This window comes from Thunnus maccoyii, chromosome 14 (assembly GCF_910596095.1).
Source record: "Thunnus maccoyii chromosome 14, fThuMac1.1, whole genome shotgun sequence".
Taxonomy (NCBI): Eukaryota; Metazoa; Chordata; class Actinopteri; order Scombriformes; family Scombridae; genus Thunnus; species Thunnus maccoyii.
Genome location: NC_056546.1, coordinates 6,851,309 through 6,878,434, shown reverse-complemented (window position 1 = coordinate 6,878,434; position 27,126 = coordinate 6,851,309). Strand labels below are relative to the sequence as shown.

The 27,126-nt window shown below is 40.9% G+C and overlaps 1 protein-coding gene across 3 annotated transcripts; it reads left to right on the top strand.

The window, feature by feature from the left end:
- The first annotated feature begins 86 nt into the window (after positions 1 to 86).
- Positions 87 to 25,884, top strand: wipf1b (WAS/WASL interacting protein family, member 1b). 3 transcript variants are annotated; one of them, XM_042433846.1, is made up of 11 exons: positions 88 to 278; positions 9,963 to 10,076; positions 10,685 to 10,792; positions 19,596 to 19,698; positions 20,606 to 20,720; positions 20,900 to 21,079; positions 21,191 to 21,917; positions 22,354 to 22,451; positions 22,643 to 22,867; positions 23,652 to 23,765; positions 24,235 to 25,884. In XM_042433846.1, exons 4-11 carry the CDS (start codon positions 19,639 to 19,641, stop codon positions 24,285 to 24,287), a joined length of 1,572 nt encoding a protein of 523 aa, XP_042289780.1. In that variant the 5' UTR covers positions 88 to 278; positions 9,963 to 10,076; positions 10,685 to 10,792; positions 19,596 to 19,638; the 3' UTR covers positions 24,288 to 25,884. The 3 variants fall into 3 exon arrangements, with proteins under 3 accessions (XP_042289781.1, XP_042289780.1, XP_042289778.1); XM_042433844.1 differs by lacking the exon at positions 9,963 to 10,076; XM_042433847.1 differs by lacking the exons at positions 9,963 to 10,076; positions 10,685 to 10,792 and having other exon boundaries at positions 87 to 278.
- The last annotated feature ends 1,242 nt before the right edge of the window (positions 25,885 to 27,126 follow it).

Genomic DNA, 27,126 nt, shown 5'->3' with positions numbered 1-27,126 from the left:
TGGTAGCATCTAGCCATTTTAAATGCTCTATGGTGTCAGTACGATAACTCTCCTCCTCCTGCTGAAGGTTTCTCTAGAGCATGTTCAGTAGGAGAGAGTTAGCACAACCCGGTGTCTGCACGGCTCTAGATGAGGCTAGTTTAGCTGGCCTGCCTGCCTGCCTGCCAGACCTCTGCAGACTTCAGGATTGGCTGCACAGAGGAGCTCAACGCCAGCTACAGTATATCGACGGTCGATGGAAGACTATTAGCCGTGCACAGTACTTCACGCTGACAGAGGTAGGTTGAGCAGACATTTATCCGAAGTTTAGTCAAACTTTTATGTCTATGTGCGTGTGTGGAAAATAACCTCATTGAAGCGGAAACCGTGAGACCCGAGTTCGGGTTCACACAAGCAAAAAAGAAGTTGTCATCCTCCGGGAAGGCAGCTGGGAATGATTCCAGCAGTGATGGCTGTTTACTGTTTACTTCACCGTCTAAAGAAGCTTTTAGTCGGTTATAAACGTCTTGCAAACTCGTACAAGGCTCTGCCAGAGGTTTTGGCAACAAGCCAAGGTTTGTTCTTTCTTCTACCATCAAATGATGGTCAATGTGAGACTTGTATTAAACGTGTTTTTTTTCTTTTCTTTTAAAACTCCCTGTGTTTCCATAGACTGGTCTGCTGTGGGGGGAAATAGCAGGTCTCATGCAGTCCAGCATGTGTTTTGAGCAGTGAGAGGGAGGAGAGAAAGAGCTGAGGGAATGGACTGCAATGTTTTGACATATTTGGGTTTTGTTTTCGAAGAGCTTTGTAGGGAGAAGGGACCACTGGTGTGTACACAAACACACACACACACACACATACATGCACTCATAAAGAAATGCTGTTGACTTCAGCTGGACTTTCATCCACATCATTAAATGTCAGAAAGTCAGAAAGCTGAAGGAAAAAAAAAAGGAATTTGTGTGTGTGCATGTGTTTGTTCGCAACCAGTTTGACTGAATGCCATTTGGCTGCAAGCAGTCACTCTGCATGCATTCACACACACACACACACACTCCCAAGGCTGAGCTAGTTCTGTAAACATTTAGTTTATAGAGAACGGCTTGCTTTGAATGGAGGAATGCAGAGTAAACACACGTCGATGCAACGACTAATCTGATGGGAAGCAGGGTAATGAAACTGCTTTCCACAGCGAAGAGGCCTGTGTAGTTTTCCTTATTACGAAGCAGTTTTGCAGATAGATGCTGTTGCTGGCTTTTCTCTGGTCCCAGTGTGACTGTTATGATTCATTTCAGCGGTTTGAAATTTACAGATGGCTTGATTTGAGGATTTCTTCAGAACTGCTTTGGCTGCGCCTCTGTGTGGCCTGAGTGGCTTTTTCTCGGTAAAGTGGAAGCGTACATGTTTTGAGTAGTTCTTTCGCTGGCTGGGTGGTTTGTTAGTCCCTGATGTCAGAGATGCAATCATGCAACAAGCAGGTCTAGTCAATATGGTTGAAATCACTGTATAAAAAGGAATATTTTTTATGATAGTGGTATACTATTTATCACAATAAGGCAAAATCCCATAAAATGATCAAATGGATGTTGAGCATACATGCATTACATCACACAAAACCTTTAATAGCGCAACTTTAAGCTAGTAAATAGCCGTGAGTGTGATCATATCATCACAAATAATATTACACTGGAATTTAAAATGTGTATGTGTAGATATTTGTGTAGAAATGCCAATTGTGCACATATTGTACACTCCAAAACAAAACATATTCAATATCTGCTCATCCCAGTGTCAGTTGAAACTGAACTCACAATAGGTTTACTAAACAGATATGATCTGTCTCAGAGCAGATAGTAGTAGTAGTTGTAAATAGACTGCGGTTTGGCCAAAGAACAGTGGGATTTTCCTGAATTGGTGATATTTTTTGGATATTTTTTTTGGGGGGGGGGGCATTTTTGGCTGTTGCTGAGGAGGAGCAGCAGCAGCAGTACACACACACACAGGCAGTTCAGTTATTCTTGGATCCTGTCAGTATACCATGGGTTTCATCAAAACTTAAAAAAGGAGATGTTTTGGTCATAGCAACAGCAGAGAACAGCCTTGTTTATGTGCTCATGTTGTCTCTGGTTGTCCTCTCATTCATTTGCTTTGTTACAGAACTAGTTTTAGTTCATTGTAGCTCTGAGTTGTGGGCATTCCTCAGGAGCACAGCGTTGTTTAGGAAGTGAGGGGCTGGTTGAATCTCCCTGCTCTTCCATTTATTCAAATATATCTTGTGTCCTCTGTAGAAATGCGTTCACAGAACCTCTCATCATTTCCTGGTGTGTGTGTGTGTGTGTTCGGAGATAAAGAAATATCATGTGAAAAGAATTGCAACACTGTTTAGCGATGTAATTCTTGTGTTTTTTGCGGTCTGAGGATAGAGCGTGCTATATAGCGTGTGTGTGTGTGGGTAGTAGAAACATAATGTATAATATGCTCTGTCTTTGTGCTCGGCTCTGTTTCCTGTGTGAAGCATGTGATCTGGCATCTCTCTGTCCATCCAACACAGAAACTCATGACCATGTGCCTCATGTGTTGTTAATGCAGCGGGCCAAAGTCATCAACAGCCACAGTCGTGATTTTCAAATGAAGAACAGATTTATGTGGTAACTCAACAACACGAGATGTAAAAGCAAAGTGGAGGTTGATATTGCTGTTACTCTACCACCACTTAGAATAAACTGTATGATCATATCCAAAAGGTCCAGTTTGCTTCCACAGTCCAAAGTTGTCCTTTGATGGCAACCTGTTCAGGAAATATCATGCCCAAAGCATGCTGGGACCTACTGCCCTTCCCAGGAGAAAATGTATGGATATTATATTATAGAGCTGCAACTATTGGTTGTTTTTATCATTGATTAATCTGCTGGTTATTTTCTCAGTTAGTCAATTAATCATCTAGTCAATGAATGTTAAAAAATAGTGAAAAAATGGCTTTCATAGTTTCTTAGATGTCTTCAATTTGCTTGTTTTATCTGATTCCACCTTCTCAAATGTGAATATTTACTGGTTTCTTTAGTCTTCTGTGATAGTAAACTGAAGATCTTTGAGTTGTGGACTGTTGATCAGGACCACAGAAGACATTTGAGGATGTTATCTCGGGGTTTGGGAGACAGTGATCAACTTTTCCAAACAACCAATTGATTAATCGAGAAAATAATCGACCATGTTATAGCTTTACAAAAATATAATCACTGAAATAATGTGTGTTGCTAATCTTAGATTCAAAGCTATATGTTGATCTTTTTATCTCATTTTTTTAAATTATGATATCTTTTTTTTCACAAGTGAATTGGAGTAAAACAAATAAAGTTAAAAGTTTCTAGTTTGCCAGAGAAAATTCTCAGTGAGTCAAATCAGAGGTTGTCATGAAAACTGTATAACACTTAGTCAGTTTTATATTTCACAGTTAGTTATCACACAGTGGAGGCTTTTGAATGACATTCTTCTTCATCTTGGCCTACAATATATGAGTCATTTGTGGTGTGATGTGTGATCACAAAGCATCTAAAGTGACTGAGTAGCCTGCAGGCGAGCTGCACTAATATTCATGTGACTGTGACATACAGGATGGGAGGCATGTCATTTCTCCTCTCTTCTCTTCAGTCTTCATTGACCTTCTGTAGTTGTTTATGCTAATGAATCTCCTGACTGTGTTTGCTCTTTGGAACTGCATTAGCGACTACCACATTTCAGGTTCTGTGGTTAGATGAGTAAACATGGAGAAACACTTAATGACCCTGATGACATTACTTCAGGCCGTGTAGTGAGACGCAGGACTTATGCGTAGCTGGTGCAGATGTCGAGGAGTGACAAGGGGAAATATAAAAAATACTTAGACATAACCTGGCTCATTTTGCCAACCAGACTGTAGTTTGGCTGTGACTGTGGAAACATTTGAAAAGGACTGAGTTGCAGTGATGATATTATGATCTTGAGGAATGTACAGGAAGTACAAAAACATTATAATATGAAACAACAGTTGAGTGAAGGTTTTAATGTTCATTTTTTTGTTGAAATTGTCAAAGGCATTGATTCAACTTATTAACCTCAACTTATTTTTGATATTTTTCCCTTCCCACGATGCATAATGACGCAGTGTTTGCAACTGATGCATTAGCATTTTATCAGCAACCTTCTGGCCCCTTTATACCTCTGCTAGTTTCCTTTTGTTGCCCTGAAAACTCATGCATGACTGGTGATGCAGAGTGGTATCAATCGTCTCATCTAACTTTCAGCCATAAAGTGAAAATGTTGAACTGTTGCTGACTTAATAATTGGTATTCAGTTTAATGTGACTCACAAATATTTAGGGATGCACTGATACCAGTATCGGGTATCGGTCCAATACTGTGCTCACGTACTTGTAATTGTTAAACTATTCAGATACAACTGCACCCGCTACCATTTGACAGCAACGTGACATGAACCTCTCATCAGTTGAGCAAGTAGGCGGAGGAGAAGCAATGTCAGCAGTTTGGAGATATTTTAGGATAAGCGATGATGACAAAAAGCAGAGCAGACTGCAAACTATGCTCTGCGAAATTATCAAGAGGAGGGGTGAAAAATAGCTCCTTTAACACAAGCAATTCGATAAAACATCTAAAGAACCAACACAACACCAAGTTCAAGGAGTTTGCTAATGCTAGCAGCAGGAAACAATGACAACCAACTTTGCAGCAAACGCTGGAGAAGCGAGAGAAAATGTCCAGAGACGACCCATGGGCGGTAAAAGTAACAGAAGCTTTTATCCAGTACATTGCTCTTGATGACCAGCCGTTGTCAGCTGTCTTCTCAGTTTACTGGAGCTGAGGTATGAGATTCCCAGCTGTCACCACATCACAGAAACCGTATTACCAAAGCTGCACGATATTATGAAAAAGCACATCACCATTAATATTTGGACTGTCAGTGTCAGCCCGGTGTCTCTCATCAGTTTGACTGCGCAGTGGATTGATGAGGATTTTACTCCCCTGAGAGTCGTTCTACAAGCAAAGCAGTTTCGGGGTTCGCACATTAGCCAAGTCATCGCAGGTTCGTTTGATGATATGCTTCAGACGTGGGGGGTTCTGAAAAGTTTTGTTCATGTTGTGCTCCGGGATGACGCCAAAAACACGATCAAGGCATCCATGAATGATGCTGGACTCCCTAGCCTGCCGCGTCACTCACACACTCCAGCTGGCTGTTAACAAGGGTCTTTTGGCTCAGAGAGGTGTAGCTGATGTGGTGGCAGTCGGTTGTAAAATAGTTGGACATTTTAAACGTTCCTCCTTAGCCTACTCCCTCCTGGAAGACGTTCAGGAGCAGCTCAACCAGCTAACCAGCTAAGAAGACGCCAGCGAGATGAAGACCAGCTGGGACAGCAAGTACTACATGCTGCAGCCTCTCATCGAGCAGAAGCGGGCTCTGGGAATATTTGGGTCCGAATATGAGCTCCCTGACAATCTCACCGCTCACCACTGGACTCTCAAATGTTTTTGGCTCCGTTTGAGTTAACCCGGAAAGTGAGCTCCTCTGATGCTTTGGCATCAAATGTGATTACTGCTGTGACTGTGCTTCATAGACTTTTGACCAAAGCAACAGACCATGGCATCAAAACAATGAAGGGAACCTGAGCTGCAACCGTCAAGAGACGCTTCTCTGATATGGACGCCACTGCATTGCAACTGTACTTGATCCGAGGTAAAGTGTGTGTGTGTGTGTGTATGTGTTACATAGGCTACTTTTGGAGATAAATTTCAGACTAAAGAGCAGTTAATTGAGGGACGGCTTGTCCAACTGGGGACAAAAGCTCTGTCCCCAATTGGTAAAACGCTGATTTTTGGGTCAGTGGTTAAAGTTAGGGTTTGGTTAATGATTAGACAAGGGTTAGGGTTATACAAGTAGTGGCTATGGTTGGGGTTAGGGTAAGTCTTCAGGAAATGATTACAAGTCCATGTAATGTCGCCAAAATTGGACGTGTGTGTGTGTGTGTGTGTGTGTGTGTGTGTGTGTGTGTGTGTGTGTGTGTGTGTGTGTGTGTGTGTGTGTGTGTGTGTGTGTGTGTGTCTTTCTGTTTGCTGAGCATATGAGAAAGAGAGAGAGAATGATGAAAACAGAACTTTGTCATTATAACCAACCTCAAACTTTTTACCATTTAACTTTCACATATCAATTTATTAAGTGATTTGAATGCAATATACTGACATTTATTCTGACAATTTCAGACTAGCTTGTCTGTTACCAGCTAAAATATTATTTTCTCTGTTTTAGATATAATGATGTTTTTTCTCAAACATCAACACTGCTACAGAGGCCAAAGAGATGGTGATGCTGGAGCTGCAGAAGGTGTCTGGAGGAGAGGCAGACATGCAGGAGGATCTGGGAGAACCACCTGCCAGAAGGCAACGCAAGGCTCAGATTTGTTTGATGAGATATCAGATGAGCAAGCATCAACATCACTGAGTAGTACACCAGTGGGTGCTGCCATTCAGTTACAGACGGTTAGAGACCTTTTGGAGAGACCACAACTTCTCAAGAAGACGAACCACTGCAGTACTAGGGGGTTAACAAAGTGCGGTTTCACAGTCTGACCCAAATGTCATGCAGATACCTTTAGGCGCCATGTAGTAATGTGGAAAGTGAAAGGCTGTTCAGCTCAGTGTCACATATTGTAGATGAAAACAGAAACAGGCTCACAGCTGATAATGCAGAGAAGCTTCTTTTTATCAGAAAGAACCTGCCTCTCACCTTTTCGAAACAGGCTTATTCCTCACAGACAGCACGAACATCACATATCATTTCAGTTGATCTGCTACAGTTGTATGTCGTGTGATACTGAAACCACTGAATGTTACAGGTAACGTTTAAATAAAATGTGTGGCAGTGCCATTTTTGTTCAGGAAGGTTAAAATGTCAGCAACGGCTTCATGTTGTATATTTAATTTGTTACATTCAGAAAGTGATGAAAATAAAACATGTCATTGTTAGACTTGTAATGGAATTACTAAATACTCGATACTGAGTACTCATACCAGTACTCGGTATGGGGAAGTACCCAAATGTAAGTACTTGTAAGTACCCTACAGATGTTCCAATAAATGCTATTGGAATTTACTGCTGCATTGCCTCATCTTCCTCTAATCTATTCCCTCATTTCCTCCGCGACTCATATCCTCATTTGTATTCTCTTCTTATTCAATACCTCTCTGTTGCGGTCGTCAGTGTGCGTATATTTACATGCACAATCAAACTTATGACCCAACTGGTCACTGTTTCTCATGTGAATTTGGTGTGAAAATTGCAGATGGGACACTCACAATTACTGCAATGTGATAATGTAATACAGGAAAACACCTCAGAAATCATGACGGCATATACCAAAACTAGAAAACTGCTTTTCAGCAAAAAGAAAAAAGTATCAAAGACACTGACGACGGCGTAATCGATCTCTGTATCAACAATCTTAAAATTGACTTGAGTTCAATAACAACAAAATGGAACAAAAAGGGAAACAGTTTCCCACCAAATTGCTACTTATCGACTTTTCCAGAGCCACATTAGCAGCATAATTATAACCAGATTTGATCATTTTAGAATTATCACGAAGATAAGGAGCTTTTTATCCCAGGAGGACGCTGGAAAACTCGTCCACGATTTTGTTTCCAGTCGGCCAGACTCAGTGTTGCCAGATGTTCGATCATTATTGTATTGGTATGATTTATACAATGGCTTCCACTAGATTTTAGAACTGATTTTGAAATTTTAACACTCGGTTTTAGGGCCTTACATGATCTGGCACCCAAATATCTCTCTGACATGCTTGTGAGCTATGAGCCAGCTAGGTCCCTCAGGTCATTTGGAGCAGGCTCTCTGATTATTCCTCAGGTTTCCACGAAAATTGGTGAAACTGCTTTTAGCTTTCATGCTCCAAGCCGTTGGAACATCCTGCCCAATCATGTTAGGTGTGCTCCAACGCTATTGTCTCTTAAAACTAACTGAAAACATTCCTTTTTAGCTGCGCATTTCCTGGTCTTAATTATTTTTATTTTATTCCTACTCTTTTCAATGGTTTTTAACTGACGTGTATCATTTATGTGTTTGTTTTAATTGTGTTTACTTATGTCTAATGTTTTAAAGGTGCAGTGTGTAGGATTTAGTGGCATCTAGTGGTGAGGTTACAGGTCCCCTTCCAGGCTTGTAGGAGAACTACGGTGGCCGCGAAACTCGCAAAAAACATGAACCCATGGCCCTCTCTAGAGCCAGTGTTTGGTTTGTCCATTCTGAGCTACTGTAGAAACATGGTGGTGCAACATGGCGGCGTCCATGGAAGGGGACCCGCTCCCTCTGTAGATATAAAGGGCTCATTCTAAGGTAACGAAAATACAACAATTCTTATTTTCAGGTGATTATACACTAATTATAACATACTTATGAATATTATATTCCATTTCTGCCAAATCTGTTCCAACAGACGCCACTAAATTCTACACACTGAACCTTTAACGTGTACACACATAGTTTTTGTGACTGCTAATTCTGTGGTAGCTCACGCTCAGTGAACACATTGTGCTTCCACCTGGAATGAAATGTGCTATATAAATAAAGTTATGCTTGCTTACTGCAGGGCATTGTATTGCAATGTAAATGTTTATGTTACTTTGTCCACCAACAAAATGAAACCAGGTTAAAAAATAGAATTGGAAGCATGTGAGGTCGCAGAACGCTGATTGAGGACAGTTTTCAGATTTATGAGAAATTACCTTTTATGGGAATGTAGAGCTATTTTTAGTTTTAGCATGTTTGTTTCATTCTCAGTCATTTTACCAGTATCAGTTCACTTCCAGTGTCTGCATTAGTAGAAAAGACTCTGTAGCTTTACATGTGGAGTCACATTGAGTTCCTGTTGCACATTTGTTTTGGATAGATAAGCCTATGTGCTGATTTTTCATTTAACTTGCAGTTTTTTTTTAATAGTGTAAGCGTTTTTTCTTGCAGTATTAGCCGATTGCAATAGCCTCTGTGGGGAAGACTGGCCTTTTTCATGGTTAACTGAAGTATCAGCTCAGACACATTTTCCCCCTCACTGAAGACTGGTCCCTGGTAAAGAAAAACAGCTGAGTACATGGGAGAAAGCCAAGGTGTCTCTTTAAGACGCAGCTCTGGTGCTGTAGTTGGCTGGAAAGAAGAGACAAGAGGGAGAGTATTTGAAATGCAGCCGATGGTGGGTTGGCAGACTATGTTGCGAGGCAGGAAGTGTGACACTGAGAGCACAGGAAGTGGCTGCTGTGGAGCTATGCTAACCCGTTTTCTTCTGGCAGGGGATCTATCCAGCAGCACCAAGCACTGGGATCAATTCACTTTCAGTTCATTCAGTTGAAGCTGTACTTCATTTTCTAACAGGAAAAACATAAGCAAAGGCTCCTTTTTTAACATGTGATGTGTGAAAGATTTCTGGGTGTCTTAATATATTTCAGAATGCAGTTTGAGAAAATCCTCTTTCTGAGGTGGATTAATTGCAAGCAGACAGAGCCCAGTCTTGTTGAAAGGACGGCAGCGAGAGACGGAAAAATACAATTTCCCTAAGAATTTGCAGCATAGTCACAACAGAAGAAATAGGCAATCAGAGAATTTTATGGAGCACACAATAGCACACACCAATTTGCCTTTTCCAGGTTTGCCTCATCTCCCTCTTAATCTATTCCCTCATTTCCTCCACGACTCATATCCTCATTTGTATTCTTCTCATCTTCTTCAGTATTTGCTTCAACTTCTTCCCAGTCGTCCTTTACCTCTCCATTGCGGTCGTCAATGTGTTTTCACAGACAGTCAAACTTATGACCCAACCATACACACTGTTTCTCATGAGACTTTGGTGTGGGGAAAAAAAAAAAAAAACAGCAAGCCACGTCTGGTCTTTTTGATGTCATGGGTTCCTCTTTCTCTCCATCTTCTCCCAGGATAAACACAGGAATCACAGCATTGATCAATCATCAGCTGTGTCACTGACTAGATGATGAAACATCTTTACATTGTGGTGTGATATGAAAAAATCAGATAATAATCACAATAAGGTCAGTATGAGTTAAATTAGGAGTTTTAAAAACTGTAAATCATAGAAAGATATTCCAGTAGAGACCCAGAATATAAATACAGACCTAGAAATGTGCAGAATATTTCCACTTTAAATTGAATTTACAATGTATTTTGTTTTTTTCAGTGGTTTGATTTCATGAATCTAGCACCAAATGAGACCAAATGAGTCTATTTTTAAACATTTTCTGTTATTAAACTTATTTTAGGGGATTGTGCAGCCTTGTAGATATATGCAAGCTCAATGCATTTTGTTGGACTACCTAGAAGACCGAAATATGGTGGATTTATATTTACTTAGTTTTCATAACCTTGTTGCAGACTTTATTTTAGACCTAAACTCCAGTGGGAACCCCAGCGCACGCCGCCGCCACCCCCTCCCTCCTCCCTCCCCCAGGTAGGGAACTGAAAAAGAGGAAGTGCTGTGTGCTGTATATAAGGTTTTTGTATGTCTGTGAAGAGGAGGGACTTCTCTGAATGTGTAATGTGAGTTTAGAGGAAGAGGAATCAAGAAGTTCTGCTCGGTGCACAATGGTTTTTTTAAAAGTTTTTTAGATGCTGCTAATCTTCCGCTTTTTTCTGTTTTCAGCTGTATGTGGCTGCTGTTCACGTTTTGCATTTTTATGAGGAATGAACTGAGGTGCTTCTTCTACTGTCTTCTGAACATACTGCTGATTCTTCTATGGACACAGATTGAGTAAGTAGTCTTATTTTTCACAACTTTGTAGATGTAAAAAAAAAAAGGTTTCGGGGTGTTTTCTTTTGGTGATAAAAGTCAAAGGAAAAGGCTTGAGTAGGTCTGAAGCCTGTCTCTAGTTTACGGACCACTTTTTATAGTTATTTATTGCCTGTTGTGATTATGAAGAGAATCTCTGTTAAAAAGACTTCTGATAATGTCGGTTTCTCCGCAGTTTAGCAGAGGACATCAGCGTACTAGTCCTGTTTTAAAGCCAAGTGTCTCTCAGAATGTGTTTCCTGTGTGTTAGCAATAATACAAAAATAGTAATACAAGTCAGCAACAAAAAAATTAGTCATTGAACACAAGGATTTGTATCTGGTGTAAGACAGCAGAGGAGTGAGCCAGGCACAGTTTAACTCAGTCATGGCAGTATTTTTAAAATGCTAACCCACATGACAGGAGTATGATCTGAGAATGGCACAGGAGATGAAATTTGCTCAAACCAGCTTCAGTAAACTATCTCTGAATCAGACCCTGTTATACGGCGAGTGAGCAGAATATAGCTTTGCCTCTTCAAGCATTATATCCTCTACGTTACAGAGCAGGCAGACGTCGCCTGGTTCAGAGACACCTTGTGAATGTGTCTGTCAAGCTAAAAATATGATGATGGTAACGTGACATTTGATCAGTTCATGGCTAACCGCAGTGATGTCAGGGGTCAAGCTCATTGTTCCAAATGGCTTTCATTTTGTCATCAGTGTATTTGTCCAATAAGAGCTGATACACAGACTAGAAGGTCCTTTTTATTGCATTTGATGCCTTTTGATTGTCTGATTATGTGTCTGTGCAGATGTACTGCAGAGCATGAAGGTATGTCATTACCAATCAGTATCTATACATAGGAGATATTTGAGCTGATTAGTCCTCGTTTGACATTGATTTGGTTCATCAGAGTGCTTTTATAATATATGCAGTTAATGTATATAGCTTTATCATATTTGGTATGTCACCTTATATTAATAGAAGTGGAATCTAGAATATCTGCTAATTGCATTTTGATTACTCAGAATAACTGGAGGTGAAATAAGGTTTTTCAGCTGTAAACATCATCAGTTTTTTTGCACCAAGTGAAGGAAATGGCATTGTTTTGTTATTTTTAGGAAGTCGTTTATGCCATTGAGGAAAACCAGCAAAAAAACAACTGTTTTGATGATGATGTTGTTTCATGTCGCTCTGTGATTTGTTCCACCAGAGCTTGAAGTTTAGTAACTTTTTCAGAGGCATATTTAAATCTACTTAAGTAACATCTGGTTTCATATCACATGTATCAGGCACACACACACACACACAAAGAATCCTTGCTAAATCGATGTCCCTCAAATAAAAAGACAAACACACAAGAGCCTTTCAACAGAGGAACATTCATTCGTGAACATTTCCGTTATGAAACGTATTCAGCGTTTAATTCTTAATTTGAAGAACGTCCTGCTGAGTAATCTAAAGAGTCTAAAACACCAGCAGCAGAACCACATCTGTTGCCCGATTTGGTTGCAGTGTGTGTGTGTGTGTGTGTGTCTATGTGTGTGTGTGTGTGTGTGTGTGAGCAAGTGCATGTGAACGCACCACAGGATGTTAGCTTAGCCACTCAGCACTGTTCCTGCACTGCCAACACATTTATTACTAGCCTGGGCTGCGCTGAAAACTTCTCAGATTACCTTTTCCCTTAGCTCACTTTCAAAATCGACTCAGATTTTGATCTTTTTTTCTTTTTTTTTTTGAGTAGCAGCTCTATAAATTTTCCCTGATGATTCCAGTGGAGACAGGAATGTAAATGTACTATATTTGGATGTTGCTAAGTGTGTTTGATTTGTCTTAATTGTTACCTGAAACCTTGGCGTTTACTACCGAGCCGTCTGAGAGCTTGGGTGAGGTTAAGTGAGAAGTGATGGTAGGTTTCAACTTGATGATATATCATACTTCCGCCCACCATCACCCTTGTTAAAACCACATGTTCCTGCATCGAACCACAACCTCTTTTAAGCGATGCCCAAAAAATGTCTTAAACGTTTTACTTACTTTAAATTATCTAATCTAATTAAGCTTCAATTGCTGACTTTGATCGGATTTCATAGTCACAATTACACAAATCTTAACCCACATTTGCACAAAACTGGGTGTTTTCTAACCCGGTGGAGCAGCAGAAAACAGCAGAAGTTGAAGCCAAATGAAATATGGTTGTGATAATTTTGCCTTTTATTGTCTGCTATGGACACAAAAACTGTCTCTTGTCACATAACAACACACCAAAACTGCATTATGTCCCTTTTTAAACAGCTTCCAAAGTGAACACAGTATGTGAGATAAATCTAATTTTCATTTTCATACACAAGTATCAGAATATATTTGCTGAGTTTATCCGTTTGTGGTGTTAAAGAAAGGACAGGTTTTGTAGACCAGGGTGAAAAAAAAAACCACTGCTGTATTGCGATTATAAATTGTGTGCAACTATGCATGCATGTATGTGAGTGCAGTAACTCTAATGAGGTCGTGGAGCGCAGGAGGTTCAGAGGCAGGATGAAGAAGCCTTTTTTTATGGCCATTTGTAAACTGAAACATATGTGAGCCTTATTCTGTGTATGTGTGTGTGTGTGTGTGTGTGTGTGTGTGTTCTGACGGTGTGTCTTCAAAGGATCTCCACCCTGAATCCCTCATATCTCCCTCTCTACTTCAATCCGTCTTTTCTCCCTCCCTCTCTCCCTCTCTCCCTCTCTCTCTCTCTCTCTCTGTCTGTCAAAGGAGCCATTGTGAATGCTTAGCTAATATTAGGCTGCATGTGTGAGTAAGAGCTAGGGAAAGGGAAGTTGTGTAGCGCATTTTAAATTTCAACACACAGGCCTGTTTCTGATGACGGAAGTCGATGTCTTTTCTGTGTTCACTTCCAGCTGCTTCAGTATCATCTGTAAATCTCTCACCGACTGAAAGTCAGCTCATAAGAACATTCGGTTTGCTTGCTTCCAGTAATTAGAGTTTTTTGGATATTTTGAACTGTCAGCCACCCTATCAAGGAGGGGGCTTTCCATCACAACCCCCCCACACCCCCCACACCCCTCTCACTTGCAACACCTACGAAACCCAGACCGGCTCCTGTCTTCCTGCCTGATCTCATCTGCCGGCCTTACATCTGCAGCGGTGTCAGTGTCATAACGTAACTGCTGCAGGAAATGTGATTGTCTTTGTATCCTGATTTAAAACCGTGAAAGCTAGTCAGCCATATTTGAAAAAAATTACACCATAGACTGAAATAAGTTGTGACAGTGTTTACTCTCAACCACCTCTTGCAACCCCTACCCTTCCAGTTCCGCATGTAATGCTGAACTTTCATAAGTTCAGCATAATTTTTTTTTTTATTTTTTTTTTACATGTAATCAAATACCCTGAAATACATGTATCTGCTGCAGAGGTCTCAAACATGGAGGAGGCCAAATAGAAACATCTGCAGTTGTCAGCACAGTGGAAACATGCACGTGTGCATTCGGCTTTAAATCTTTAACTCTGCCAGCTTGACTTCAAATGGCAACTTTTGCACAGAGGTTCACCGCTGTGAGTGACGTTTTCCTGTTCAGCTGAAATTTGTCTTATGTAGCCAAAACTTTACCCTAATAACCATGGTTAGAAGTATGAGCTGCAATAGTTCTGAAACAATAGTCATTTAAACTATTATTAGATTAAGTGATCAGCAGACAGCTGCTGGTTCACAAATGCAAATAACTTCCTACTTTTCTCTGCTCCATATCATAAAATGAATGCTTTTGGGGTCTTGGGTTGATTGTCATGTTAAGTAAACAGATTTGAGGTTCTGTTGACTAGTGAAGAGCATTTATCTGGATTTTGATATTTAACAGGAATTGATTTGTTGATTTACTCAAAAGAAAAGGCACAAACTATGAGCACACATTTTATCATAGTTGTAAAACTTAGTCTGTGTTTTAAAGTTTGTGATGATTTCATAACTGTGTGGCCCAGTTTGTTTTTAATTTTCTGTCATCTCCAGACCTTTTCCTCCTGCTCTCCATTTGTCCTGACAAAGTTTTGGATTAAATTGTTAATCTACCATGAAGTCTAAACATTGTTAACATGTGTAAGAAGTCTCGATGTGAGACTGAGTGGGGCACTAACTGGCAGGTGGTAACTGTTAAACTGGTAAACTGAGATTTCTTTTAACCAGTGAAGGCAGATCATAGTTTTTCCTATAGCTATTAATCCTCGCCGAGGTGTCACTGATTGAAATGTGACTCTATTAAAACATGCAGCGCAGGTAGTTTCTATGTACTCCAGCTTCCCCTTAATATCACTCTTTAGTGCTCTACTTCAATGTGGGCACATGCAAACATCATACACATTCACAGTCTCCATATAAAGTACAGCAGGTTTCAGCTCAGACACTGATGCATGTGTACTGTACATGTTGTCCAGTTTATGCTCTGCTCTCACAAGCTTATTCTCTGTGATGCTTTACGGGCTTTTTTCCCATCATAGTCTATGTTGGGGGAAATAGGACAGTCACATAAAAGATGCATGTAAACAGCTTATTGTTATTAAGACCTTATATGTGGGTCAATCTGTATTACGGTTAGGTCAGTATATTGATCATATGATTTAGTGGCCACAGCTGATTTAACAGATATAAGGTTTTTTTACTCAACAGCATCACAGAGACAGTTTGTAAAATCTGCTCACATAACCTGATCAGATAATTATTAGTCTGTGTTTCACTGCAGATTTTAGTATCTTATGATTTTCTAAATACTATTGTTCCTATAGAATAACATTTAGAGGGAGACACTGAATCCTTGAATCTTTCAGTTTTTGGTCAAACTGGTTGCATTTATATACTGCACAGAATATATTAGACTAGAGCTGCAACGATTAGTCGATAAATCGATTAGTTGCCAACTATTAAATTAACAGCCAACTGTTTTGATAATTGATTAATTGTTTTCAGTCATTTTTCTAAGACTTATCTGGTTCCAGCTTCTCAAATGTGAATATTTTCTGGTTTCTTTAGTTTTTCTGTGAAAGTAAACTGAATATCTTTGGGTTGCGGACTGTTTTGAGGATGTCACCTTGTGCTGTTGGAAACAGTGATCGAGGAAAAATATCAGCAGATTAATCGTTAATGAAAATAATGGTTAGTTGCAGCCCTGTATCAGACATATGTTTGTGCCTTCAATCTAAAAATATTTATATCAGAATCTGCTTTGACAAACATGTTCGTTAAACTGCACTACGTGCAAGAAAAATGCTGAAATAAGGTGAGAAACCTCTAACACGAAACATTCTAAAAATATTTAACGTGTAAACAAGCCCAACCACACGCCACCAACAAGTTGTGTGGTGCGAACAATTTGTTTCACATCCATGCTTCGTCAGGTTTGATCATTAGCTTTTATGAAATTATATTTTAAATGGAATCATTTCGCTCTGGCTATCGCTCAGAAATATTCTTCAAAATTGCTCCACTTACATGTTGCTAAACTTTTAGTATTATACTTTCTAGGCAGTCAGTTTTATCAGTTTTTGGTCTGCAAAAATGCTGCACCACTCAAAACCAGTTTCAGTTTGGGCACAAATTGAAACAACTGGGTTGGACTTAGATGCTCAGGCCTGAGTAACCGCTCAGATGTTGGTGTCATTCTTGGACAGAGGCCAAGTTTAAGCTGCCGCACATTCAAGCTTTCTTCTGTTCCTTTGCTTCTGTAAATTTTTTACAGCGTACTGTAAACTGCATTCACCAGAAGATGTGAATGCTTTTTCTCTGAGCAGTGGAAACTGTTAGTTATGTTCAGAGGAGAAGAAAGAGACAAAATCTCAGTCTGTTTGACTTTGAGATATTGATGGTGGCAGACCATGCAGGGAAAGTAAGATAAGATAATGAGGGAGAAGTCACAGGGTGAACTTTGAGGAACAGCGTGAGTGAAGGAGGCTGATCGAGCATACGAGGATAAACTTCAAGAAGATGAAAAGCGAGCGAAGGAGGGAGGAAGAATAGCTGATAAACGAATGCAGTGTGAAGGAGAGCATGAGATTGATGCACAGTTGAGATGAAGAAAGCGAGCGGGATGAGGAGAATATCAAAATGACGCATAGCTCAGATGGAGAGGTATCATCATCCTGGCTGCCGGATGGCTGCGGTGCTGGAGCCGCGTGGTGACTTCCTGTTTGTCAGCAGCTACAGGAAGTAAGAGGCCCCTAGAGGATGGTCTGACTGTATGTGTGTGTGACTTAAAATAAAGTGAGAGGCCGAGCTGTATAAGCGTTTGTGTGAGGGGAAAGAGGCTGATCTCAATGTGAGTGTGAACATGTGAGCGTATGTGTGACGGAGTCTGTAATGTGCGGTTTTTATCGCGCTTGTTGTTCTTGCCGTTTAACTGGTTTCCTATTTCATTTAGCTCTACCTGACCTGACCTCTTTGATCTCAGTGCAGCTACCTCTATTAATGAAAGGTAAAACAAGTGAAACTAATGGCATGAAATTGATTCAAAACTGCTTATCTTCATGAGTGATAATCAGTTTGGCTTTACACTAAGCATGGCATCACTCATACAGTTGGATGCTTTAAAAAAATAATGCCATTTACAGTTTTTATTTATCAAATAATTCATTCAAAGTTCAGTAAACAGAAGAAACCTAAATGAAATCAATATTTGGTGCAGGCAGCTTTGCCTTTAAAACAGCACCAGTTCTCCTCGGTACACCTGCACACAGTTTTTCAGGTACTCGGCAGGTCGGTTGTTCCTGCATCTTGGAGAAGTTGCAACAGTTCTTCTGTGGATTTCGGCGTCTCAGCTGCTTCTGTCTCTTCATGTTAATCCCAGACTGGCTCCATGATGTTGAGATCAGGGCTCTGGGGGGGCCAAACCATCTGTTGCAGGATTCCTTGTTCTTCTCATTGCTGAATATACTGTAGTTCTGTATGACTGCTTGGCTGCATGTTTGGGGTCGTTGTCATGCTGCAGAATAAATCTGGGACCTATTGGACGCCATCCTGATGGTATTGCATAATGGATAAGAATCTAAACATCTAAAGTGCCTAAAACTTTTTGCACAGAGTTTTTGGGTCAGTCTAATACAGGTTGTGTTTTTGGTATTTATGTCATGTAAATATTTGTATGTTTATATTATCTTTTAAATGCAGATAATGTGTTATATTTTTCTCTTTTGGTCCTGATCTACAGAAGTATCTCTTCCAATTCCAAAGATGTACTTTGAAGCAGCCCCCATTGTAAAATCTTATATGGTAACAAAACTACCTAAATCAATGGTTTAAAGTGGAACTCCATGCAGAATCAATCAGATCAGACAGCTGCTGCTGCACTACTCTCTGTGGGATGAAGCTTTCATCCATGTTGCTCTTCTGGCCCCAGCTGAAGCAGTGATGTCAGTGCAGGAGTTTTTCCATCAGCTGTCAGTTGCAGACCTGCTTGTACTTCACTTATTGGGATGTGACCAAAAGTGTAACATGCTGAAACGTTAACAGTGGAGCAGCAGTTTTGTGTACAGTTACTCTAAAAGCTCGTCTAAAATATTACAGGCCTGTGTCGGTTAATTAATAAAATGTGATGTGATAAAATGTGTTGCTTCCTGCCAGTGGTTATACCAACGCCATCTTAATCAGGGAGGAGGACATTTTTGTATTTTTACATGCATATTTTGCTTAGTGCAGCTTTAACAAAATGGAAACTTAGCTTTGTGTTGCTCTGTATATTACACGCATGGATTATGTGACGTTGTATTAGAAAGGGGTAGTTGCTAACAGCAGCTGGTTATCAGTCTTTGTGTTTTTGTGTGTTTTGAAGTCTTGTTTTGCGGAACTTCACACTCAAGTTCCTGCTTGATTAATCATTTATTGTAAGTCTGTCATTGCGTGCAAGCTCACTATCAGCTGATATAAATTATTGTTGTTGCTCTCATATTTTAATCTGAGCATTATGTATTTTGCACAAGCTATGCCTACCATATCTTTATTTCTAGTTCCTCCAGGAAACCACTATTTAAGGAACACATCTTGCAAAATTCACACAATTTCACACTCTGAGACATATTTGTGAGATTTTGCAACTTTCAGTTTTGTAATTTTGCACCCTCCAGAAGTATCTTTTCAGGCACAACATCTGTGACATCATATATTTAATATTACTCTGAGGGGATGTTTTGAACCCTAAAATTGGGTGTACCACACGCCAACATCTTGGCCATTACTAAAGCTGGAAATTCCTTATTTGTGGCGCGAGATAAAGCCTGGGCGGAGCTTAGGTGCGGCGAGCAAGCAGCAACCACCACAGCTGAATGTGATGGGCTGAGATCTGTGCCAGTCAAGCAGATAACCCCTTAAAATGTCAATCTGTATCCTGCAAGCCGTAAAAATTAGCTTCTCAAACTTGTCACTAGAACTCATTTAAGGAAGTGAAAGTAACCACTGTAACCAGCGCCTTACGTGGACAAAATATGTAGACTTTTTATTTCTACAGAAAGGTTCAGGGTTTTCCCAGTCATTTCAATACAGTCAGATGCCAGCAAATAGTTGCCACTAGAGGAAATGCAACTTAAGGCTCTCTTGCTTTTGCGTAAGCATTCAGCTGTGGTAGTTTCTGCTTGCTTTAAATGGTCATAAAACTTTTTTTGGGACACATTAGAGCTGCCTTGAGGACCTCGATTTCTAATTTGGGAAGCGCTGCAGAAGCTGAAATATCTGTCAGTACTGGGGTGCTTGATTTTTCTTATTGCCCAATTTTCTTATGTGTGTGTATCGTCTCTCTATCAGGGTACAGCGCCCAGTGCAGACAGAGTGAAGTGGAGAGAGGAAGATGCCTGCCCCGCCTCCCCCACCACCCCCAGGGCCTCCCCCTCCTCCCTCCCTTGCTGTTGTAAGTCATTCTGTCTGTCTCTCTTTCTCTCTATCTGTCTGTCTGTCTTGTCTATCTCTCAGTCCAGTAACTTCTGTCCTTTTGACCCTGCTCAGCAGAGCTATCTTGTGGACAAATCATGTCATAACATACTGACCGTTGCTACCAAACACCTTTCTCCTACTGTTTGGTCTGTGTGATCCTCCAGTCACTGCCTGTTATCGTTCATTCACAGTTTTACCTACACACTCTAATCTGCATCCCCCTTTTTTATGGTTTAAATTGATGTAACACGTTTAAAGTCACAGTAAAACGGAAGTCAGAACATCTTTAGCTTCTGATGTATTTGGAAGGGAAATTGAATATTTGGATGATGTAGAATTATAAGAGGGATTTTAATCAAATCCTTCAGATTTGATTGGCCTTTTAAAGCTGAGCATGGTTTAGCGGCTACAGTGCAATACAGAGCAGTTGGACTGTTGTTGTAAATCAAAACTCAACCACTTTCTTTTGGAAATGAAGACACGTACCTCCCCTTGTGATATTGCTCTGCTAGCTACGACTATACACAAGCGGTCAAGTGCAGTTTTATGTGATGGGTGTGGTTAGCTTGTCGCAAAAATCCATACTGAATGGATACAGTTTTGTATACACACCTGAATTCAAGATGAGTCATCAAACATACAGTTTATAGGAAGAGGCCAGAAAAATACTCAAAAAGGATTTTTTGACCTATATTTGGCATAAGAGATAACTGAACAATTAACACAGGGGCAAAATATTAAAACTGAAAAAAAATCTTAATTTCACTGTCTTGAAGATCAATAAAGTCCATTGTTTTTTTCCCCTTCATGTGTGTGTTTTCTTCAGCTTTACTCTGTCTCAGTGACTATATATCCATGTATGTATATGTGTGTTTGTGATTCAGGCCAACACAGAGAGGCCGAGTCCGAAGGGAAGGAACGCTCTGTTGTCTGACATTTGTAAAGGCGCCAAACTAAAGAAGGCTGTTACCAATGACCGCAGTGGACCCTTATTGGACAGTAAGCCAAGACCACTTCAGTACCACTCATAATGCCCATCTTTATTGTTCCTAAAGGGGAAATTTGGTTTATAGCTAGGTGACAAAGGTAGTCTTGCTAACTTAGTATCTTATAGTAACTTATCTGTATACAAATGTGCATCAAACAATTATGTTAATAATTTTTGCTTGTCCTCTCAGAACCCAAAGGAGGTGGAGGAGTAGGAGGAGGTGGTGGTGGCGGTGGAGGAGGAGGAGGTGGAGGTGGAGGAGGTGGAGGTGGCGGAGGAGGTTTTGGTGGTGGCGCTCCTGGTGGTTTAGGTGGCCTGTTCGCAGGAGGGATGCCAAAACTGAGGTCTGCAACAAACAGAGACTCCTCTGGTAAAAAAAATAAAATAATATTAACAACAACAATACAAAAAGCATCGTGTCTAGTAGTGTCAAAGCACCTGTAACATAGTTAACTTTACAATTGCCTTTTCTCTCCTCCAGACTCAGGACCCAGTCGAGCACCTATGCTCCCCCCAGGAGGCCGCTCTAGTGGCCCCAGCCCCTTCGGTGGAGGTGGAAGCCCCTCTGGCCCACCTAAACTCCCGGGAGCCCCTGCTGGTTTCCGTAGCAACGTCCCTGATATTCCCAAGGGCCGCTCGAATCTCTCAAGACAAGACACTCCAGGAGGCCCCCCTCCTCCCGTACCCAACACACCTCGACCAAACCAGAGCTTCCTGTCTCGTGGGGGCCCACCGCCGCCGTCACTCCCCGGAGGACCCAGACCCAGCCATGCTTCTTCTGGACCTCCACCTCCTAGTGTTCCACCAGGGAGGCACGGGCCTCTCCCCCCACCGCCAGGAGGCTCTTCCCCTGGCCCACGAGCGGGCTTCTCCGGGCCTCCTCCTCCACCCCCAAACAGCAGCCGACCTCCTTTACCGCCAGCTCCTGGAGGGAGGCCCCCACTTCCTGACGACCGGCCTCCACCACCACCAGCTCCTCTGGGAGGTCATCGGCCATCTATGCCCCGCGATGTTCCCCCTCCTCCTCCCTCTGTCAACTCCAAACCGCCTTCCTCTGTCTCTTCCCCCTCTTCTCGTTCCTCCACTGGTGGGGGTGCGCCGCCTCTCCCACCGGGCCGACCGGGCCCTCCTCCTCTCCCACCCTCCCCAGCTGGAGGGGATGATCACAACATCCCTCGTCTTCCTCAAAGGAACAGCTCACTTAGCAGGTACTGGTAAAACTTTATCTGTCAGTTGTTAGTGGTATGATTAGCATTGAGACCAGGTATGTACACATTTCTTATCAGGCATCAGACGATGAGAGAATGCTCTTGATTGTTGAACTTACGTTGGTGGCTGTGTCAAAGTTTGCATAGATTTAGATCTAATAGCTGTTCTGTGATGCAGTAGGTTACACATCATGCAAACTTCTTCATGTAGCCTCCCTCTGAAAAGAACAGTCCCCTTTTAAAAAGAAAAAAAAACTAGACCTGTTAAAAAAGTTGTTTTTTTAAAGTTCCGTCTTGCTTTATACACTTAAGTGCATTAACATATGGGAGCCATCCAGATCTGATTAATTGCGTGCTCTCTGTTTAGCATGATTTTTTTTACTACAATACTGTATAATTATTGTGTAGATTAAGTGTAAGTGTTTCTCCTCACCAGCCCTTCAGGTCCACCGCATGGCCGGACAGGACCTCTCCCTCCCCCACCGAACGAGAGGCCGCCATCTCTTGGAAGGAACCAGTCTTCCGCACGTACAGGTTAGTAGCCTTGATTGATTGATTAAACTATGGATTACTGCTGTATAAAATCCATATCCATATTCAAATCTCATTCACAGTTTTACCCACACATCTGTGACGGAAGCTAATTTTAATGTGGTATCAGTATCATAAAAAATTCACTTCTTCTCTCATCAGCTAACATGTCAATTTTATGTCTACCTCCAAAGGGCCCCTTCCTCCCCCTCCTCCCTCAGGTCGTGGCGTGGGTGGAGGAAGTGTGAGGTCGTCGCCAGCTCCTTCTCCTCTCGGTCGGCCAGGCCCAGAGCCCCCTCGTGGTGGACCTGGCGGTAGACCCCCACTCCCTCCAGACAGGCCCGGGACAGGAGGGGCCCCCCCTCCTCCGCCACCCATGGGCAACGGCTTCCAAAACTCTCACCACAACCAGATACAGGGTGAGTAGATCCTAGAAGGTGCAAGTTTGGTTTAATTGAGTATCGATGAAACCATTTGGGGGGAAAATAGAGAGCAGGAAGTGAACACAGTGCTTGGGACCAAGTAAACCTGGGAACTCTGTATTTCACTAGTAAAGGGTAAGATGCAAAAATAGAATGATGCATAAGTGCATATATAGTAAAGTTTAGGTAAATTAAAACCCTGACATTGAACAAAACAAGTCTAATATATTAATCCATATGTGCAGGCTGAGGATCTCTCTTTTTCAAAGACTGTACCCTCTTAGTCTCTACAAGAGAAACTCGTTGCCCTCAGTGTTGTTTTTACCAGAAGTTCAGCTCTGTTCAACTATGTCAGAGGAACCCACTGACCTCCGTTCCTGTTGTTTTTATCCCACTGCACCAAAAGAGAAAGTTTGATTTGGGAGATGGTGGGGACAAGAAGTGACGGAGAGCCCTGAGTGCCTTGCCCCAGAAACAATCTGGCAGCTCACATTTTCTGAAGTCTGTCACAGTATTTTGTGACTATGTAGTGCTCTTGAATAGATTTTAGATACAAAGACATACTCTTGTTAGTTCTGGATATGAAACTTTTAGAATACTGATTGATATTTGTCTATTCAGTGTTGAAATACAATGATTTCTTTTTTTTAAAATCTGACCTCTGTTTATGTTTATCTTTGTTTGCATTGTGTCAAGTGATATTCCTTGTCATTGTATCATGAGAGTTTTGTCAGAATGATGCAGGACGGATCCACTGACCTCTATTTCTGTCCATCAACAGATGAGTGGGAGTGTCGGTTCAGTTTCCATCCAGTGTCGGACTTTCCTCCACCTGAACCCTACGTGCCCTGCCAGAAGACCTACCCCAGCAAGATTGCCAAGACTGACGGCAAAGGTCAGACACACATAAGCACACACACAACTTGTATACACATAAAACACTTACATCAATGTTGGGTAAAAATACAACGTTCAAAGTGTTGTTTTCCAGGAATTAAGAAATAGAGCCCTGCTTTCAACTAGACTTTTGTGCAGGCTGTCCAGTGGTATTTCTGAAATGTACATAAATGCATACTCTACTGGCCTGTCTGTGCAAAAGTAGACTGCAAGATGCAAGTGAAATCAGTTTTATTTCAAAAGCTAGATGGTACTGACTTGAGCTAACATTCCCATATTTGATCACCTTTTCCATTCGCAAGTTTTTGTTTGATCCATCTTGGAAACACAGACAAATGGAATATTAACCTGAAGTAAATAGAGCTGGATTGTGACATAGTGCCCCCCTGTGGAAGAAAATGAAATATCCTCTGGAAAACAAAAAAAAAAACCAAACACTAACTCCTGTGTATTTTGCTTCTTTGCAGGTTCTGGGAAGAAGGAGAGAGGAGCTCCTCCTCTTCCTCCTATATCCAGGTGAAGAAAAGGCATCACAACACCTGGAACTACTTTCTCTGTCTCCCTACCTGTGTCTCTCTCTCCCTCTCTCCCTCTCTCTGTCTCTCTGTTTTGCTCATTGTGCTTTGACCTGCGGCATGTGGATCATGTATGGACTATAATATGGACTTGAAGTACAGTTGACCAAGTAAAAGAACAGACTCACAGTGTGGAATTTACCCCACGTGCCTCTATAGCAGCAGAATGGTCGCATTCAAGGACCAAAGCGTGTTCATACTCTGGTATACTGTGTTCAGATAAAAAGAAAAAAAAACTAAGGCACTAGAAAAAAGAAAAAAAGAAAAAAAAAAAGCAGGTTTACAACCATGCATGGCTGCAGCTGGATGATGCGTTTTTGGGTGGGCTTCGTCAACCTGGTTGCTGTGAGACATAAATCACTTATGAACAGTATTTTCGCATCGTTATCCACATTGACTCTAATCCATGTTCCAGTGGAAGATGCTTCCCAGCACCAGTCCCAGAAAACTTTTTTTCATCCCCGTACCTACAGTTGTTGATGGATTTCACAAATTCCACGCTGACTGTTATATTTCACCACCCACCTGCACGTTTAGAATAAAACTCTAGACCTTCCCAGCCTGTTTACACAGACAGCATTAGCTGAAGCTAAATCAACATCTTCTGGCAAGATTACTGTCAACATTGAAGTCCCAGGGTAATAATGACGCAATATTGCAGGGTTTATTATGCAACCATTTGGCTTCCTCAGGGGTGTTGAGAAGCTGTTAAATTTTTTTTTTGCTAGTGTTTCCATTGTGCCTTTTTCTAAATGTAATTTCAGGCTGCTTAAAAGAGTTAAGGGAATTAGCCAGGGATGCCTTTTGTGCCTTTAAATTATCTGTATGTATATGGTTCCCCTGTTTGTTCAGCTGGATTGGATCACCTCTGATAATGTAAAAACAGAAGCAATACAGCAACTCGAGTGGACGTCTAGAATGTTTAGTATAAGAAAGTGTCATAATAACATCATTAAAATGAAGCCTCCTATAATACATAGACAGACATGGAACTAAACTAAACATGGCCCTGCCACTGCTGCATAAACCATCAGGGGAAACGCGGGTGTTTAATTTGCCAAAGCCACATGTGCCTTCACAAGTATGTGTATTTACAGCTGTGCATTTCTGTTGGAACCACTGAAAGGTACTTTTCATTTGATTGTTATATGTGATATGTGCATGCATGTAACGTCTATGATTTGAAAACTATGTTTTAACGGACATTGTATGAGGGTTATGGTAGCATTGGTTTACAGTTGAACTGATTTTTTTTTTTTCATTTCCTGTTTTGTTAAAAGCTGCCTTGACTTACAATGAAGGACCTGTGTATGTATCTGTGTGATTTAATCAAGTGGTATTGGAGGACTGTATTATTTTAAGTTATGTTTCAGAACTGTGCAGTATTATGTTGCTTCACCCGGCACTGCTTTGGTCTTTTTGTATACGTGTTGTATTAACTTCATGTGTCGGTCAAAGAAATCTTTTCTTAAAGACAATCAAACAGAAGTAAACCTATTTACATCAATAAATAAAATGCTTTAAGATGCTTTTTGTGCTCTACCTCGGGTGAAATTTTCTTTTATTTGACTGTACATTTTAAATAAATAATTTGACATTCCAGCACAAAGGACAATAATTTGATCAGAATACAGATGAAGTCATTTGTTTTGTGTTATTACATAACCAATATGCATCATTTACATTTTTGTGCAATAAAGCTGGGCAGAACATTCATACAAAAATGTGTCATGATATACAAACCGTCTTGGATTTTGGATATTATGTTACATAATATGATTTAGTTTAAATGCTGTAATTTGTAGAATTTACACTACTCAACAACCTCTAATGATCATTTCTTGATTTTCTCTCCTGTAAATATCTATAAGCATCAAATTATCATCTGAAATATATTGTCACATTAATGATGGTATTTTGATTTTTTTTTTTTTTACAGTCACCCAGCAACACTGTGGAATCAAATGAATTGCTCAATGTCACTGACTGTCGTAAACCGAGGCTCCTCTTTAAGTTATGAGGGACCTCACAGATACTTTTTCGAAGCTCAGTGGGTCCGTTGTAGCCCTCTGTGCTGCTGTAGATGCTGTTACAGGTGATACAATAGCTCAACTACCTGAAAGTATTGTTCTTCTATGAACACAGTGCCGCACAGTTTGTTCATGGTGGTATAGAGTTGAGAGTAAGCCATCCATTTGCTTGCTGTAGGGTTTCAATACACTGCATTGGGATTAGCTGTGTAATTTTGACATTATTAACCTAAAACTGAAGAAAATCCAAATATCTGAGTTGACCAATGTTCACCTGCGGGCTAACTGAATGAGATACAAAAAGTTGAAGTGGAACACCAGTAGAAATGATCTACCAGGAACGCAGGGATTATTTTGGGGTCTTTTCACACTAATCTCCTAAAAACTCAATGGACTCTTAAATGACAGGTTCACAATTTTTCAAGTCTGTCTTAAATCAATAGTCCTGTGTCCAAATGTGCACTGAAATAGGTTTTTCTTGCCATAATCATTCCTCCTGTTCATACTGACCATCAGAAGATCCCTTCATATTGCACTTACAATGTAAGTGATGAGGGACAAAATCCACAAGCGTCATTCTGTGCGAAAATTTATTTAAAAGTTTATCTGAAGCTAATATGAAGCTTCAAAATCAAGTAGATTTCATTCAACGTTACAGTCTTTTCAGTGCCAAAGTCCCTCTTTGGGACATTGTGAACGTATCCTTTAAGTGGAAAATTGGTGGATTTGTCAGTTTGCTCAAATTAAAGTTCCT